Source organism: Acanthopagrus latus, chromosome 11 (assembly GCF_904848185.1).
Source record: "Acanthopagrus latus isolate v.2019 chromosome 11, fAcaLat1.1, whole genome shotgun sequence".
NCBI classification, from domain to species: Eukaryota; Metazoa; Chordata; class Actinopteri; order Spariformes; family Sparidae; genus Acanthopagrus; species Acanthopagrus latus.
The window spans coordinates 436,231-453,337 of NC_051049.1; the positions used below are offsets into that span (position 1 = coordinate 436,231).

A 17,107-nucleotide genomic window follows, 5' to 3' on the forward strand; every position below is an offset into this window, starting at 1 on the left:
TTTGTCTCCCCAGTGTAATAATCTGTGCAGTCCTGCTGCACTGAACATCATGAACTACAGAACTCTGTTCGTGTCCGGGTGTTCGGTCCTCGGGATGGACCAGGTTCTGCCTCAGTGTGTTGGCGGGTTTAAAGTGAACCAGGATATGATGTTTATCAAAGATCCTCCTGAGACTTAAAGAATGGCGATGTTGTTACGTTTTTTTCCTCTCGATCTGCTCTGGATCGTTTAGAGGTTCTGACAAGTCAAAGATCACTGTGATGTCACACTGTGATGTCACACATCTGTAGGAAGCTCTCTACTCTTCATCAGCTCCTCTGAAAACATTTTAAAATGTTGTCATGATGGATCAATAGCAGGCAGATGTTTCCGTCACTCACACATCTACAGTATTGATTCGGTTCAACCTTTGATCGTGCAGGTGTGGAGCTCGCTGGTTGGTTGGCAGGTAAGTCCTCAAGTCCTGCGAGTCAAACTGAGGGAGAATTTAGCCCAGCCACTGACGTCAGCAGTAGGCGGATGTGGACTTCCGGGTTCGGATTTACTTTCTGTCACCAGAGAAGAAGAGTTGGGCTGAAACTCCGCTTTCTGTCTTTTCTCAATCGACTCCTCTTCTGTGGCGTTAAAATGACTTTCCACAGAGTTCTGTCGGTGATTCTGGTTCCGACTTGCTGGCTCTTCGTGTCACTGGCTGACCAAGCGACAAACCCCGCCGTTGGCAGCACCACGGTGCCCAGACCCGCCGTGACGAACTCCAGCGGGTTAAACTCGACCCAGGGCGGTGGGAAGAGTCCGGGAGGAGTTCTGGACGGCTCGATGATCCAGAGGGCCCTGTACGTCCTCATCGGTGTCACCATGATAGGAGTCCTCTACTTCCTGATCCGAGCTGTTCGGTGAGAGCTAATCACATTTCCACCAAACTCCATTCACATATGGATGAAATCAGTGAATGACACGAACAATACGTAAATACAAAGTCAAACATCTGCTTCTTAATTATCTTGTTTTTCTTTCGTCCAAAATGAGTCCAAGTGTTCTCAGATCAGCCGAAGTGAAGAGTTTGTGCTGCTGCTGTAGAACAACACATGACTCATACTGAACCGTGAACTGAAGATAACAGAAGAGAAATCACCAGATTTATCTCCGGAGTTTGGTGTGATGTCATTGCGCGCACAGGGAACAGCAGGCTGTAATATTGTTAAAGACGTTAATTGAGGTCACATGTTGGACAAACGAATGAAATACAAAGTGATACATTATTTGATTAATCAAAAACAAAACAAACAAAAAAAAACAACTACGTCACACAAAATTCATGAATGGAGACGTTCAACGCTTCCTGTCGCATCAGCAGAATTCTGTGTGTTGTAACGGTGATGTAAGTGCTGATGTACGAGTTTAGTTGATAATCTTCAATTCTGCTTAAATCTCAATCAAACAATTAATTTCTAAAAGCGTCTCCTTCACTTCGAGGTCTCATCCCGCGCTCCGTGGTGAGAACTTACACAGGTGGACTGTTGTCATGACGGAATATAGAGATAACACATCACCAGAAGAAAATGTAAGATCGTGGCTGTTTAATTTACCTCTTCTCAGTCTCTGTTACTGTTTTGTATAAATGTCAGCTCAGATTCCAGCTGAACTGAAGCGTGTCTCCTCCAGCTGTAGAAAAACACATTCATCACATCTCTCAGATTATGTAGAGCTGCTGATAAGAGAAAAGGTATTGATCACAGATTTATGAATGCTAATTTGTTTATGTCACATCTTTTTGACAAACTGATTCAATCAATATTAAGAATTTATTTTACACTAATCTCCATTTATACGTTTTATTTTTATGACCTTGTCACCAAACTACATTCATAAAGTCAGCAATTTAATACTTCCTCTCCCACCAGCAGAGGCACACATGCTAATTGATATTGATATTTATGCTGTTTTATATATTTTCAACACCCACACGTCAGTTCGTCACCTGTCTACACCAACCATAGTCTTTTAGTGACCAGAAGGTCGCTGGTTCAAATCCCGGCACCCCCTAGCTGCATGTCAAGGTGTCTTTGATACTGAACCCCAAATTGCTCCTGATGAGTAGCTGGCGCCTTGCATGGCTGCTCTGCCATCAGTGATTGAATGTGTGTGTTAATGTGTGAATCTGACAAGTGTTGTAAAGACCATTTACATAACCAGCATCTCCCAATACGTTTAGTCAGTCAATTAATTGATCGAAACATTTGTCTAGTGGTCATACAGTTCTATGTTGCTGCTTCCTAATCTGAGTTGTGCAGTGATTTGACTGCAGTGTTACCTCAGCAACACGGTTTCCTACCTGCCTGATTCTTGCAGGTGGACAGATTTCACACCAAGCTCCATTTGAATTCCTGCAGTTTAATGTTTTCTGTCCTATTAGCAACAGCACACACTGTTTCCAGTGTGAGTCACGTGTTTTTCTCAAGCTGCTGGATTCACTCTTTAATTCTGCATCGAGCTGATACTGCTAACGTTAAACAATTATTTTATTAACTTATAAAGATTTCTCAAATATGATCAAAAACAGTTCAGATCAGTCAGTCGGTCTGTTCACACACAAAAACAACACCACCATCATAACGGCCCATAACAAGATGTCAATCTCAATTTAATGTAGTCTCCGCTCAGCAGTTGTTCATGTGATCCATCATGGTAATTTGTACTTGTTCTTTTTGCCATTTATTGTGGTGTGGTGTCGACAGGCTGAAGCGGCCCAGCCAGAAGAAGAAGAAGTACGGCCTGCTGTCAAACTACGACGACTCTGTGGAGATGGACGGCGTGGAAAGCGACGAGGACGACACGCTGTACGAAGCGCGCAGCCTCCGCAGGTCAGACAACAGCAGAATGCTGCACATTAACTAGCAGCAGAGTGTCTCATCTCTCAGTCAGGATTTTATTAGATATGTCTTCAGAACCGGACATTTCCAATTAAAACCGGACTGCACAGAAACCAGAACAGAACTGATTCCCAGTGCGGGTGACAAAGGGCGTGCAACTGGAGCTGCAGCGATTAATCGATCAGACAACCAAAAGAAAATTAATCACCAACTATTTTGAGACAAGTCTTTGTGTTCTGGACGAAAGAAGCAGATTAAAGACGTCATTGATCGATTAATTGACAGTGATCAATAGCTGCAGCACAAGTTCGTAAAGGAAAACACTGTGTGTGTGTTTCTGTGAAATCTGTCAAGCCTTCCATCTTCACTGAAGGTGGAGTCACACAGAGTCGCTCATGGATCCTGTCAGGATTCAGTCCTGCAGACAGACGGCTGCTGGTGGCTGTTAGTGAACAACAGGAAGTGTGTGGTCTCCTTTTGTTCTGAATCCAACTCAACTCATTTTCTCTGAAAACTTGGACTAAACTAAAAGTCGTGCTACAGACCTGGGAACAGTTTTTAACGTGTTCCTCACGTGAGACACAAACAAGCTGATGGAGTGACGTTGTGAGGTGGAGGATGTAAAGATGGAGATGAGCTGACATCTGTTTGTCTTCCTTCATTCTGATGTCAGAGCTTCTCTTTACAACTTCAGTTTCAGCATTTCTCTGTCAGAGTGTAAATAAAAACTGGATTTGTATTTTATATGTTAAAACCACGTTGATTCTCAGAACGGTCCAATCACCACGGCTGGCACGTGAGCTCCCTCTGCTGGTACATGGAGGAATCCCAGACATATTTTCACAATGTAATTAAAAAAACTAGTGTTTCAAATGAAAACAGTGTGATATAAAATAAGTTGAGTCTCCTGGTTCTGAGGTCCGGTTCATGCACAGCTCTGAGGTTGGTTCAGATCAGATCAGCTGTGATGTGGTAACACGACAGATGGACTTCAGCTCTGCAGTGCTGAAGTGAAGAAGAGTTGATGTGTGACAGATGCTGAAGTTGTAACTTGTTGGACTTTTGAAACTGCTCAGTAGAACCCGTCCTGTAGAATCCATCAGTTTGACTCACTGATGTCTTTAAGGTAATAAACTATAAACTGCAGTCCGTGATTAAATTCTGCTGGTTCTGCTCACCCGGCTGATCTGATCGAATCAGATGTTCCTTTAACTCAGTCGGCGCTGTAGCGTCCAGAACTGTGCTCTCCAGTTTTCCTGAAGGAATTATTGATCTGCTGATTGATCTGATCAGTGTTATCTGTGTCTCTGTACAGATGAGTCCTCTCCTCCTGATGGATCACGTCTGTGGATGTCGGCTGATATTGATTATTGATTGGAGAGGACAGACCGGTGACAACTGCAGGAAGATAAAATTGGACCAAACTGTTTTTGAGACAAATGCCAAAGCTGCTCGAGGAACCTGAGCAAGAGATCATTTATTTTTTTAAGGTGGTATTGTAGAGTTTGTGGAGAATCATCAGGCCAAATTTTTCTCCTTTGTTCATTATTATTATTATTATTATTATTATTATTATTATTACTACTACTTTAATTGTATTTAGTTTTTTTCTTTACCTGTTTGTTTCATTCTGAGCTGTTCTGCTCCTCTGTCGTGCTTCAACTACTGCAGGCTGACAAACAGCTGATCGTGACTCAAAGTGTCACCCTTACAGTTCAACATGCCGAACTGAGACGAACCAGAACTTTCCTTCAAGTTGCTTTTAATCTATTCACAGCTCAATAAACTAGAGCAGAGGGCTTAAAGGAACAGTTCACCCAAACATCCAGTCATCATCATCCTGATGATATAAAGTCAGTGAAGTGTCGTAGTCCACAGAACAGTTCTGGATCACAACCTGATCGGGTCTTTACATTATCTAATGAGGGATTTTCCATGTGTGGGTGAACTGTTCCTTTAATGACAGCTGAGTCAGATCAGAACAGACAGATTGATCATGAGTCCCATTGTTTCCTGTCTGGAGGTGATTTCTGTATTTTTCCAGCTGCTGTTTGGTGACACTCTTCATCATTTACATTCACATAGAATGTGAGTTATTTCATTGTATACATTTCTACATTTACGCATTTCTACATTCAACAGTTTCTGTTATAAAGGCAATAAAACCTCCACATTTTCTTTAACGTGTTTCAACATCTGTTATTTTTAAATTTTGAAGCTTCTGATTGTTTCACTCTCATTCTTTAATAAAAAGATAGAAATAACTCATTATTAGTCTGTTATATACTGTATGTGTATACAGATATAATATACATCTATGTTTTAAGCTGAGCTGCATCAGTGACCTGCTGTTATGACGTCATTACTGGCTGATGCTGAGTGGACCAGCAGGTGGTGCCACGTCCTTTGAACATCTCCCTTAGCCTGCACACACCTGCTGGCCCCGCCCCCTGACGGATCGATCACAGTGATAGGCTCTCAGTCCGACACTTCTCAGCTGACATGGGGCTCGGTGCAGATGAGCCGGTCCTGCGTTAAATCGATGCATGCTTGGTAGTTCTGTGTTCGACTTGATCCTGACGTGCTCTGAGGTCATTCCTTCATATTCAGAACTTTTAATAGAACATTTAACACATATAGCAGAACACGTTTACAGAGTTGCTACAGTGTCTTTGATAAACAGTAGTTATGATCCTCAGATGACGGCTTGACAATTGTTTCTATATTTCGTTTTACTCCATCGACATAATGTCGTTGTTTCTCTCTTGTGACAGACGTTCTTATTGTAAGTCGCTTTGGACAAAAGCGTCCACTGATTAAATGTATTGGAGTTATTCTGATTATTGATGTGTTGTTTTGATAAATGTGACTTTGTCTCCTGTTGAAGTTGTAGTCTGTAACCATTGTTTGTTATATTTGCTAAAATTGTCATTATGATGTGACAGTAGAATCAAATACAGGTCAGCTGTCTCTGGCTCCACCCAGTGGCTATAATTTGATTTGCAAGAATCCAATCAGAGCCAAGGGGCATTTCTGAGAAGGGTCAATCACTGTCAATCGAGCTCCATAGCTTATTGGAAAATCTAGCTTGTTAGCTTGTATGCTAACTCCAGTGTTTAGCTTTGTCTTTATGGCTTCTGTTTAGCAAAGTGTCTTTACACGAGTGGGCAGTTGTAACGTTAGTTAACGCTCTGAAGTGGTTGAACTGGTTTAGAGAAATAACGTTACTCATGCTTCAGAAAGGCAGCATGGTGATGATTACCTGATTGATCACCTGGTAACTCGTCTACAGTGATGTGAGGAATATTGATTGTTACTCTGGATATCTACAGTGATCTACACGAGGCACTCATCAGTGTAATTTAGTTGTATTGATCAGAAATAGAACAATCAGGGCTTATGTTGTTGTTGTTATTTTGAATGTGCCATCTTGGTTACCTGCCATCCACCTGTTACCATGGTTACAAGCCTGCTCATGCATGGCAGGCTCCCCTATGGGAGGGGCTTAGCAGGCAGAGAGGAATACAAAGCAAAAAGGGCTTTCTATACCATTAAGAAATCAATAAACACTGAAGTACCAATTAGAACCTGGCTCAAAATATTCAGATCAATCATTGAACCCACTGCATTATATGGCAGCGAGGTGTGGGGTCCACTGGACTAAATGGGACTAACATCCCATCGAGAACCTGCATGCAGAGTTCTGCAAAAATATCCTCCAGGTGCAGAGAGGAGCTCCCAACTCTGCATGCAGAGCTGAATTAGGCCAATATCCCCTGAATTAGGCCAATATCCTCTACTATATATATATATATATATATATATATATATATATATATATATATATATATATATATACCCTGCAAGAGTTATAGTTATATATATATATATATATATATATATATATATATATATATATATATATATATATATATATATATATATATATATATATATATATATATATATATATATATATATATATATATATATATATATACACCCTGCAAGAGGTGCTGGAGCTGGCCTTGGAAAGAGAGATTGTGGGTGAGAGAACTACTTAGAGCAGTCTGGAAGTCCCTGTGGTGAGAAATGCGTTCTTGAACTGATCTGGGCTGTGGCACTGCGAACACCCCGCGGTGCCACACAACCCCGCCAACACCCCCTCGTCTGTTTGGGGTGTGGCCAGCCTGGCCATATCCTTAGCTAGTGTCCTAAGCACGGGAGAGATCAGGGAAACAATGCGGGGTCCATGTAACTGGGGCGATATGGACTCCTGGATCTGTGTCCCATGCTGCATCGCCACTCGCAGGAGGAGCCAGACAACACAGACGGGGGAGATGGGCTCCGCTCCCACCTGAAGCAGATGACACTGCAGAGTTAGTGATGGTGGTGGGCTGGACTCATGTTGGGGATTTGAACACACATAATGCCCTTGTGGACACAGGTACCACAGCAACTCTGATGATGCCTGATGTTGTTCCAGGGGGAACACAATTGGAAAAAACTACAGTACAGCTGCGGACAGTGACTGGGGAGGTCACTCCTATGCTGGGGAAGGGGAGAGTGACTCTAAATGTGGGGGGTTTGTCAGTGACCCTTCCTGTGCGGGTGGTGGAGGTGCAGGACTCCTGTATACTGGGACTGGACTTCCTGAGGTTGGTATGCGGCGTACTGGACCCAGGGGAGAACACGCTTAGCTTCCCTGGAGGCCCCACAGTAAAAATTACATTCCCTGCACAAAAGCCAAGACTCCACCAACTGGCTGTGAAAGCCACTGAGGCTCGAGAATGCACCTTAACCACACCAGCCAAGGGCAATAGCCCCTCACTGCTGGGCTCAGATGCTCAACAGAGAAGCTTCCCCACTCTTTCAGCTGTTTTTTCAGCTGTTTGCAGCCCATCCCTGGTGCCCCCTGGTGATACCCCCCTCTTCTAAACACTTGGACACCCCCTTCCCCTTCCAGGAACGTCTAGTTTACTCGGATGACATTCTGGCTCATGGGAGTATGAGGCTCATGGCCTTATACTATAGGAGGTTTGTGCGCGGGTTCTCCTGCACAGCTGCCCACCTGTATCGCCTGCTCCAGAAGGACAGCAACTTCATTTGGACACCAGAATGCCAGCAAGACTTGCTCCAGGGGGCATTGATTGAGAATCCTGTTCTCACTCCCCCCTACCTCTCCCTGCCATTCATCCTGGATACGGATGCCAGCAATTTTGGCATGGGTGTGGTCCTGGCTCAGGCAGGGCCAGAAGGTGAGAAAGTGGTGGCATATTTCAGCAAGACGTTCAACAAGGCTGAACGCTGATACTGTGTCACACGCTGGGAATTCCTAGCTGTGGTGATGGCGGTAAAGTAAATATTATCTCAGTGGGCTGCCCTTCACAGTCAGGAATGATCACTAAGCGCTGCAGTGGCTGATGTGCTTTAAGGAGACAGAAGGCCAGGTTGCTCGCTGGTTGGAAATGCTGCAGTCTTACGTTTTCACCCGGTGCATAGGGCTGGGGCTCATCACGTTAATGCTGATGCCCTGTCCCGATGCCCCTGTTCACCTGATGGATGCCGATACTGCGAGTGGAGGGAGGCCCATGAGAGAGAGCTCCGGGAGGAAGAGGAGACATGCCTCATGCATAGTTGGCGTAGGGGAGTGGAGGACTAAACAGGAGCAGGATGTGGATCTTCAATCAGTGCTGCAGTGGGTTGAGGAGGAACAGAGACCGCCATGGGACGAGGTAGCAGGGACTTAGACCGCGACTAAGGGGCTATGTTCGAAGCTTCAGGCTCTGCGGGTGAAAGACAGGTGCTTCAGAGTGCGTGGAAGGGGCCAGCGACGGGAGAGAAAAGGTGGCAGGAAGAAAGGTCGGTGCCCTAAACTGGACTGCCATTGAGTAGGGCCTTGCAGAGTACTGGAGTGGATGGGTGAGGTGGTGTACAGAGTCCAGCTGCCACCCAGAGGGAGTAAGGTTGCGCTCCACAGAGACAGGTTGGCCCCGTACAGAGGGGACCTGCTTTCCCCCCAGGACTCTGAACCCCTGGCATCCTCCCAGGGATATCATGGCTCAAACACCACGCCCAACCATGCACACAGGCCAAGGAGAGGTGGCTGCAGACCACCTGTGGACAGAAGCCCCATTTCCCCTATTTCCACCTTTCACCACACACAGCCCTTGCTGCAGAACAGGGTGGTCCTGAACCGTGACCTCAGAGACAGAGACAAGCCCCAGGTCACTTTAGAGACTTTGTTTGACCCTTAGGGGCTAGGGATTTTGTAAGGGGGGGGCACAGTGTAGCGACCCTGTAAATGTGTTCTGCTATATGTGTTAAGTGTTAGGTAGAAGCAGGAAGTGACATCAGGAGGTTGATGCGGGGTTAAGGGTTGTTGCAATAAATGCACATTATAAGATAAACCAGCTCACTTGGTCATTGTCCTCACAGTGGTCCCAGACAGAACGCTACAATACTTTAAGTGCAAAAGTGTTGTGATTGAAGTGCAACGATACAAACATACAAGTGCAAATATAATTTTAGGGAGTTATGCTCTGTGTAGAGATGAAGTCTGATCAAATGAGTCTTGAGTCTTTTGCTGAAGATGGAGAGTGACTCTGTTGTCCTGACGTTGGTCGGGAGTTTGTTCCACCACTGAGGCTCCAGAACATAATTGTGACTAATGTCATGAAGTCAGCATGCAGAAACAGTTTTAGTGTAAATCAAACCAACAGTGATGAAACTTATTGATCAGTCACAGCGGAGGTTCAGGGAGTCAGCTGACTGTCCTGCTGCTGACTCTGGGTCACACTGAGGAAGAGACGCTGCTGAGTTCCTCCGGACTGAATGTCGGTCCAGTAACCTTCACCTCGGTCCTGTACCTGACCACGAGTCACCTTAGTGGTGTGATGTATGAAACAAACCCGTCCACCACTGAGACAAACAGACTCCATGTTTCTACTCGAAGACAGAAAGAAGTTCATGTAGAACATTTACTGAATGAACAAGAAGGTTCAAATAATGCAGAATGAGTCAGAGACAGAGTTTCACAGAGTTTATAAAGTGTCTCCAACTCAACAACTCACTAAACTGACACATTTGTTAAGGGAGTCTGGTGCTGCTGTCACTGGTTCAGTGGTTGGATCAGACGGTGTGTTCACAGACAGCTGCTGATCGACTGATATTTTCTCCTGTCTCAGTTAACTTAGTTTATTGATCAGATTAATATATTTGTTCTGTTTCTTGCTGGTCATCTTCCTCCTCCTCCTCCTCTTCATCACCCTGTGTGAGAGTCAGCAGGCTGTTTTCCCACAGTGCACTCTGTCAGGATCATATCACACATGAACACTAACAGCAGGGTGATGAGGTCAGGAGGGGGCGGGGCCTGTCACTGTAACAAGCCAATGATGAGTGGGCGTGGAGCTGATGACTGATAAACATCTCAGCCAATCAGACGGCCCCGAGAGACATGACAACAACAGCAACAGGTCCCCGAGGAGCGAGGGGGCGTGTTCCAATCAGAGAGCTGAGAGAGGGTGTGTGTGTGTGATGATGCTTCATCCTCAGTTCCCACCTCTGTCTCAGCTGCTTATCTGATCTGAGGTCAGCACCAGTGGAGGTACATCTTAGTACTTTACTTGAGTATTTCCAAGTATTTATACTTTTACTGCATCAGAGCAGAAAGTTCTTCTTATACTTACATGAGATACTTTAAGACTTTTACTCGAGTACTTTTCATAAGATCCTCTCACTTTTACCAGAGTAACACTCAAACACCAGATCTTTACTTTTACTCGAGTATGACTCTTTACAACTCTGATTGAATGTACTTAAATAAAAGAAACTAATCCATAGATTACATGTATGTATAAACTGTGAGTCAGCTGATCATCACAATCACTGTTTTATCAGACTGATGAGAAAATCAATTCATTTATAAATGACACAGTTTGTAATCTGTATAGTAACTAGTAACTAAAGTAATCAGATAAAAGTAGTGAAGTAGCAGAAAATAAAAACTCAAGTAAAAGTGAAAGATAAAGCTACTGAGTAAATGTACTTAGTTACTTTCCTTCACCCCCCGCGGGACCTGTTGATGTTGATTATGATTATTGACGCATTAATGTGTTCATTACTTTAATGTTGCAGCTTAACGACGTCACCACTGACTATTTACAAACATCTGTAACAACACATCACCAATTAGTGTGTGTATGTGTGTGTGTGTGTGTCTGTGTCTGGGGGTCGTGACGGAGGAGGAGGCGCCGGAAAACACGACTCCCGCGGGGGTCTGCCCCCCGCGTCTGGCTTTAATGGGCGTGTCGTAATTAATGGGGTCTCCATGGAAACGACGCCTCACGACCCGCGGCCCAGTATAAAGCGGCGGCGGGACGCGCAGAGGACACTGCAGCTGCGGACCGTCCACTTGTCTGCTGCCCCGGAGCCGCTGAACCGAACCAGGACAGTCCTGCACGAGACATCATGCACCCGAACACCTCCAACAGGTAAGAGAGCCCGGAAATAACAGAGCGTGAGCTGAGGATGAACCTCCTGTGATGTTGTTACCTGTCAGCACTGACGGATGATCGATAGACACGTTCAATACCGACTAGTCGGACTCATCTCTAAAACCGAGGAGAAATCAAACACTCATATTGAATCAAGGCTTCGTTTCATATTTCCTTTTTATTGGTTTCAGTAATATTGAAGTCGCTGATTGGTTGTTTGGTAGAAAACAGATCAATAATATTTTTCACCTTTGAGTGGATCAATAACTAAACTAGTTTCCTGCTGCAGTCTGTCATTAATGTTGCTAAATGCTGTTTATTTTATCAAACATAGAAATGACTGCCGGGAACAAATCACGTGTCCTCTCCGATCAGAACGTCACAAAATCAATACAAGATTTTCAGTCAGTCTGTGATGACGTCACGCTATTAAAGTTATCATGTCAGCTTCTAAATGTTTCTGATTTCACTTCTGCCCTCAGATGTCGTCATTTGACTGACCTGTGTGTGTGTGTGTGTGTGTGTGCAGGGATCCAGATCGATGCATCGTGATGTCACACACATCAGCTCCATGTGACGGTATGACGTCTTTAAAACGTCTCAAGTTTATTAATTGATTAATTAATATCAATTAATATTTAAAGTGACACATTTTCACATGTTCTGTTAGATGATGACGTCAGCAGAGTGTCACCCAGAAATGTTCTGAATATTTAATTAATGATACAGAGAGGAACCACAGAGTAGCAGACTGTGCTCTGATTGGCTGGACCACACATGACAGCTGTCCAATCATTTCATTGATTCATTAAACTCAAACAGGCTCTGGTGTGTAGACCAGACTCCATAGAGAAAACTACTGATTTAACAGTAGGCGTCAGTCAGTCATCTACAGAATCTGTCTCTACTTCCTGTCCAGCTTTTTCTTCTTCATGTGTTCTGTATGACGGTCCTCACCCCTCTCCTCTCTCTGCTCCCCCTCAGGTTCTCGTCCCTGTGGCGTCCGTCGGATCTCCACCAATGGCAGGGAGCGCTGGCGGCAGCAGAACGTTAATGGAGCGTTCACTGAGCTGCGGCGTCTCATCCCCACACACCCCCCCGACAGGAAGCTCAGCAAGAATGAGATCCTGCGCCTGGCACTCAGGTACATCAACTTCCTGGACCAGCTGGTGATGGACCAGGACCTCATGGTGGCCCCCCGAAGCCAATCGGGGAGCTTGGAGCAGGAAAACGGGCTGTCACCAAACTCCAGCTGTGAGAGTTCCCTGGACGGAGAAGGTCTGATGGAGGAGCAGCACCTCCACCTGCCAACCTGCTACAGCTGAGCAGAGACCAGCAGGACGAGTCCATCCAGGCTGATCCAGCAGAAACCAGGACAAGTAAAACTTGAAACAACGTCTGTTGTTGTTGAGCGGTATGGTCCTTTACAGACCACATGTTGTAGTGTTGAACTGTGACTCAGTGAGAAACAGAGGAGCTCTTGTGATATTCACATGATCAGGTGTTATTAATGAACTCTTGTTTACCTGCTTTCATATGAAGCAGGTGTGTGTGTTTATATTCTGTCAGAGAAGAAGAAGTTCTGCTGTGTCAGCAGAAGAATCAGTGACCAGATCCAGTTTCTTTCATTTAAAGGAACTTTTGGTGCTTTAATGATTTTAATGCTTCTGTTAAAATATCTTCTTGTTGTCATGTTTGGAAGAAACGTTCCTGTGAGGATCAATAAAAGTCATTCAGCTTCTGATGCACTGACTGATTTTGAACACGACTCTAATGATAAATATATTAAAGGTGTGTGGAGGATTAAGTGTCACCTGGTCATCTTCCTCCTCCTCCTCCTCTTCATCACCCTGTGTGAGAGTCAGCAGGCTGTTTTCCCACAGTGCACTCTGTCAGGATCATATCACACATGAACACTGACAGCAGGGTGATGAGGTCAGGAGGGGGCGGGGCCTGTCACTGTAACAAGCCAGTTATGAGTGGGCGTGGAACTGATGACTGATAAACATCTCAGCCAATCAGACGGCCCCGAGAGACATGACAACAACAGCAACAGGTCCCCGAGGAGCGAGGGGGCGTGTTCCAATCAGAGAGCTGAGAGAGGGTGTGTGTGTGTGTGTGAGTCTGTGAGTCTGTGTGTGTGAGTGTATGTGTGAGTCTGTGTGAGTCTGTGTGTGTGTGAGTCTCTGTGTGTGTGTGTGTATGAGTCTGTGAGTGTGTGTGAGTGTGTGTGAGTGTGTGTGTGTGTGTGAGTCTGTGTGTGAGTGAGTCTGTGTGTGTGTGTGTGAGTCTGTGAGTGTGTGTGTGTGTGTGTGTGTGTGTGTGAGTCTGTGAGTGTGTGTGTGTGTGTGTGTGTGAGTGAGTCTGTGTGTGTGTGTGTGAGTCTGTGAGTGTGTGTGTGTGTGTGTGTGTGTGTGTGTGAGTCTGTGAGTGTGTGTGTGTGTGTGTGTGTGTGAGTGTGTGTGTGTGTGTGAGAGTCTGTGAGTGTGTGTGTGTGAGTCTGTGTGTGTGTGTGTGAGTCTGTGAGTGTGTGTGTGTGTGTGTGTGTGAGTGTGAGTCTGTGAGTGTGTGTGTGTGTGTGTGTGTGTGTGTGAGTCTGTGAGTCTGTGTGTGTGTGAGTGTGTGTGTGTGTGTGTGTGTGAGTCTGTGTGTGTGAGTCTGTGAGTGTGTGTGTGTGTGTGTGTGTGTGAGTCTGTGAGTGTGTGTGTGTGAGTCTGTGTGTGTGTGTGTGAGTCTGTGTGTGTGTGTGTGTGTGTGTGTGTGTGTGTGTGTGTGTGTGTGTGAGTCTGTGTGTGTGAGTCTGTGTGTGTGTGTGTGTGTGTGTGAGTGTCTGATGCTGTCCTGTCCGTTTGTCCTGTCAGCAGTTTGGTCGGGGGTCGTCCTCTCGGTCTTCTGATCAGAGTCATTGATCTGTTCCTCGTTCATGTTTCATATCTGGAGCTGATGCTGCATTCAGGTGCAGCTGCAGGTCGTCACATCAACTGGAGGCTCATTTCCGTTTCTACCAGCTTCACCTCATGTCATGTTCATGTCATGAGATCCACAGTGAGAATAAAACCACTACAGGAGCGGTGGCGCAAATAAATCCTGTAAAATTTCAACTGCAGCCATTAATTGATTAATGAATTACTGATCTGATTAGCGGAAGATTAATCACAGTTCTGTGAGGATGGATTGATTGTTTGAAACAGTTTCTTGTGTTCAGCTTCTTGATGCTGTTTGGAGGGTTTTGGCCTTTGTGTGACGTCATAACAGCAGTTTGACTATTTTCTTTATAGACAAAGAAAATAAGCAATAATTTCATTCAGCCCAAATAAAAATACAGAATTAGATACCTGTTATAAATACCTGGTCAATAGCTTTCTTTGCTTGGTGCTTAGCTGAAGCCTTTATGCCATCAAGAGTTCTTTTTACGTGCTTCCATTTTTCTTTTTGTCATTGCACTTACTTGGTTTGTTGAAGTTGATTGTAGTCCGTCGGGTTGGTTGTGTGAGCGTGTGCATGTGTTGGCTCTGAGCTCTGACGTGCATCAAAATAAGTCGAATTAATGAAAAGTATAAATAAACAAAGGTACGCTAATATCCATCCATTGATTGATATCCAAAAATAGCGTTCTACATTGTGTCGGTAATTGTCGAGAATCAAAAATATCGGAGCAGAGCAGTAAAAAGACTGTGTGCTCTCTAGGCATTCACTGTTTGTTGCACACCTGTGTGTAATTAGTGGCCTGATTATAAAGGCCCTTCATTATCACCACTGGTCAACACCAGATGGCGACATTTCTCATATTTAAATGAGCAACAAAAATGATCTAAAAATGGCTCCAACAATACCAAAGTTCTGATTGTTCACAGAGACGAGTGATGACTGAAGACATTTTCTACATTAATAAAAGTCCTTCTGCTCTGAGATGAAAACAGATTAAACTTTAAACAACTGAAGATGCTTTTTAAAAGAATTGATTTATCGTAAATAGTTTTGATAGTTTATTCAGTCACAAAATCAGACAGTTGACAAACATAAGATAAAGACAAAATAAAAAGAGCTGAAACATTTACACTTATGATTTACAATCATAAAAGTACTGATTCTGAATATTCGTTATCTGCCAGTATTGATTGAGACGTGATTCTCATCTTGTTTCCTAACAGTAAAAAAAAAAAAAACAAAACAAAAAAAAAAAAAAAAAAAAAAAAAAAAAAAAACAAAGTATAATAAACTTTATTGATACAGAATGATGAAGACGGAGTAAAGCTTTAAGAATGAAGACGATTCACTGAAAAAATTTACAGAGCAGACGAATCCAAACATACACGAATATACACATTAAGACAATGAGGCGTTCAGGGACAAACTGAGCACGCGGCATTCAGGGACTTAAATGAGCGTGAAGTGCTCAGGAACTGAAATAAGCACAGTGCCTTCAGGGATCAAATTCAGAGTATGATCAGATCAGTGTGATGCATTCAGGAACTAATTCAGTGCGATAGGGCTGGGCACTATTAAGAACCTCACGATTCGATTTTGATTCTTTAGGTTGCAATTCGATTGAATATCAATTAGATTAAATACTGATTTAAATGTTTCGACATCGATTCAGTAATAAGTAGCACTAAACATTAATTCATTAGAGCACCTGTTGATAATTTTCAAATTCAAAAAAGTAATCTTAAATTATAAATCTTTCCTGTTGTCACGCTCAGACAAGGAGAGAGGACTCAGATGCAGAATGACTGATGTAAAGACAGGTTTTATTTTACTGATCTGTAGCTCTTTAGTATGTATGACAAATCAATGGCTATGAAAATTCTATGGAGACAGACAAGACAAATAACACATACAACGGAAAACGCTCCCGAAAGAGGAATGTACACTACTCTTATATACTAGGCTAAAAAAAACTTAAGTAAAAAACAAAAACTCTCCGAAGAGGTCAGCTCACAGGCTATGAAAAATTTCTACTCTAAATAATAAAAAAAAGGTACAACAAAAAGCGGGAGGGAGGGAAACAAATGGCTATCAAAATCCTAAGCTGAAAATCAAAACTTTAACCACAAACTTTAGAAACAAAAGAATCAAACAACCAAAGAGAACAAATTCAGAAAATAAAACTTGACGATACTTAACTTGGGAATTACAAGGCAAGGCTGTGAATAAGGCTTCTGTATACGACGCAGACAGGGGAAGACAAAGACTTTATACACATGATGAAGGGGAACACAGGTGAAAACAATCAAGGATCAGGGGTGACGTCAGACCGGGGACACAAGAGGAAGGGCAAGTGACCTGAAACGAGAGGAGAGTTACTTTTCAAAATAAAACATGAATTTCACAGGACAAAAACCCAAGACAGGACATCCCTCACCGCGTTGTGACACCTCTAGGAAGTTCTAAAAGGTACACGATGTGTTTAGTTATAAAACAGTGCGACCATAGTTAAGCTGAGAACGTGCCACTGTTTCTGGGACTGCATGGTACATTTTTGTCTGACATAAACAGACATAACCGCGGTCCCTCCGCCCTCTGGCGAGGCGCAGGCGAGGCGCTTCCAGCTGCTGGACGCGGGGACCGAGAGGTGTCCGGTGAGGGACAGCAGGTGGTCGGGGCCGCTGCTCGCCTGAATCGATTCAGAGGATTTTCTGAAGCAATATTGAATTGGGAAAAAATATATTGCAATACATTGATGAATCGATATATTTTACCCACCTCTACATACGAGTTCAGGGACTTAAATGAGCATGA

At 43.9% G+C, this 17,107-nt stretch overlaps 2 protein-coding genes across 2 annotated transcripts; both read left to right on the forward strand.

Moving 5' to 3' along the window:
- Window positions 1–438: 438 nt before the first annotated feature.
- fam174c (family with sequence similarity 174 member C) lies at window positions 439–5,138 on the forward strand. The gene is made up of 3 exons (XM_037114708.1): window positions 439–893; window positions 2,736–2,861; window positions 4,186–5,138. Exons 1-3 carry the CDS (start codon window positions 520–522, stop codon window positions 4,187–4,189), a joined length of 504 nt encoding a protein of 167 aa, XP_036970603.1. The 5' UTR covers window positions 439–519; the 3' UTR covers window positions 4,190–5,138.
- Window positions 5,139–10,814: 5,676 nt separating this feature from the next.
- On the forward strand, window positions 10,815–13,107 carry LOC119028567 (T-cell acute lymphocytic leukemia protein 1 homolog). The gene is made up of 3 exons (XM_037114709.1): window positions 10,815–11,362; window positions 11,895–11,944; window positions 12,350–13,107. The coding sequence occupies exons 1-3, from the start codon at window positions 11,340–11,342 to the stop codon at window positions 12,688–12,690; spliced, it is 414 nt and encodes a 137-aa protein (XP_036970604.1). The 5' UTR covers window positions 10,815–11,339; the 3' UTR covers window positions 12,691–13,107.
- Window positions 13,108–17,107: the final 4,000 nt, after the last annotated feature.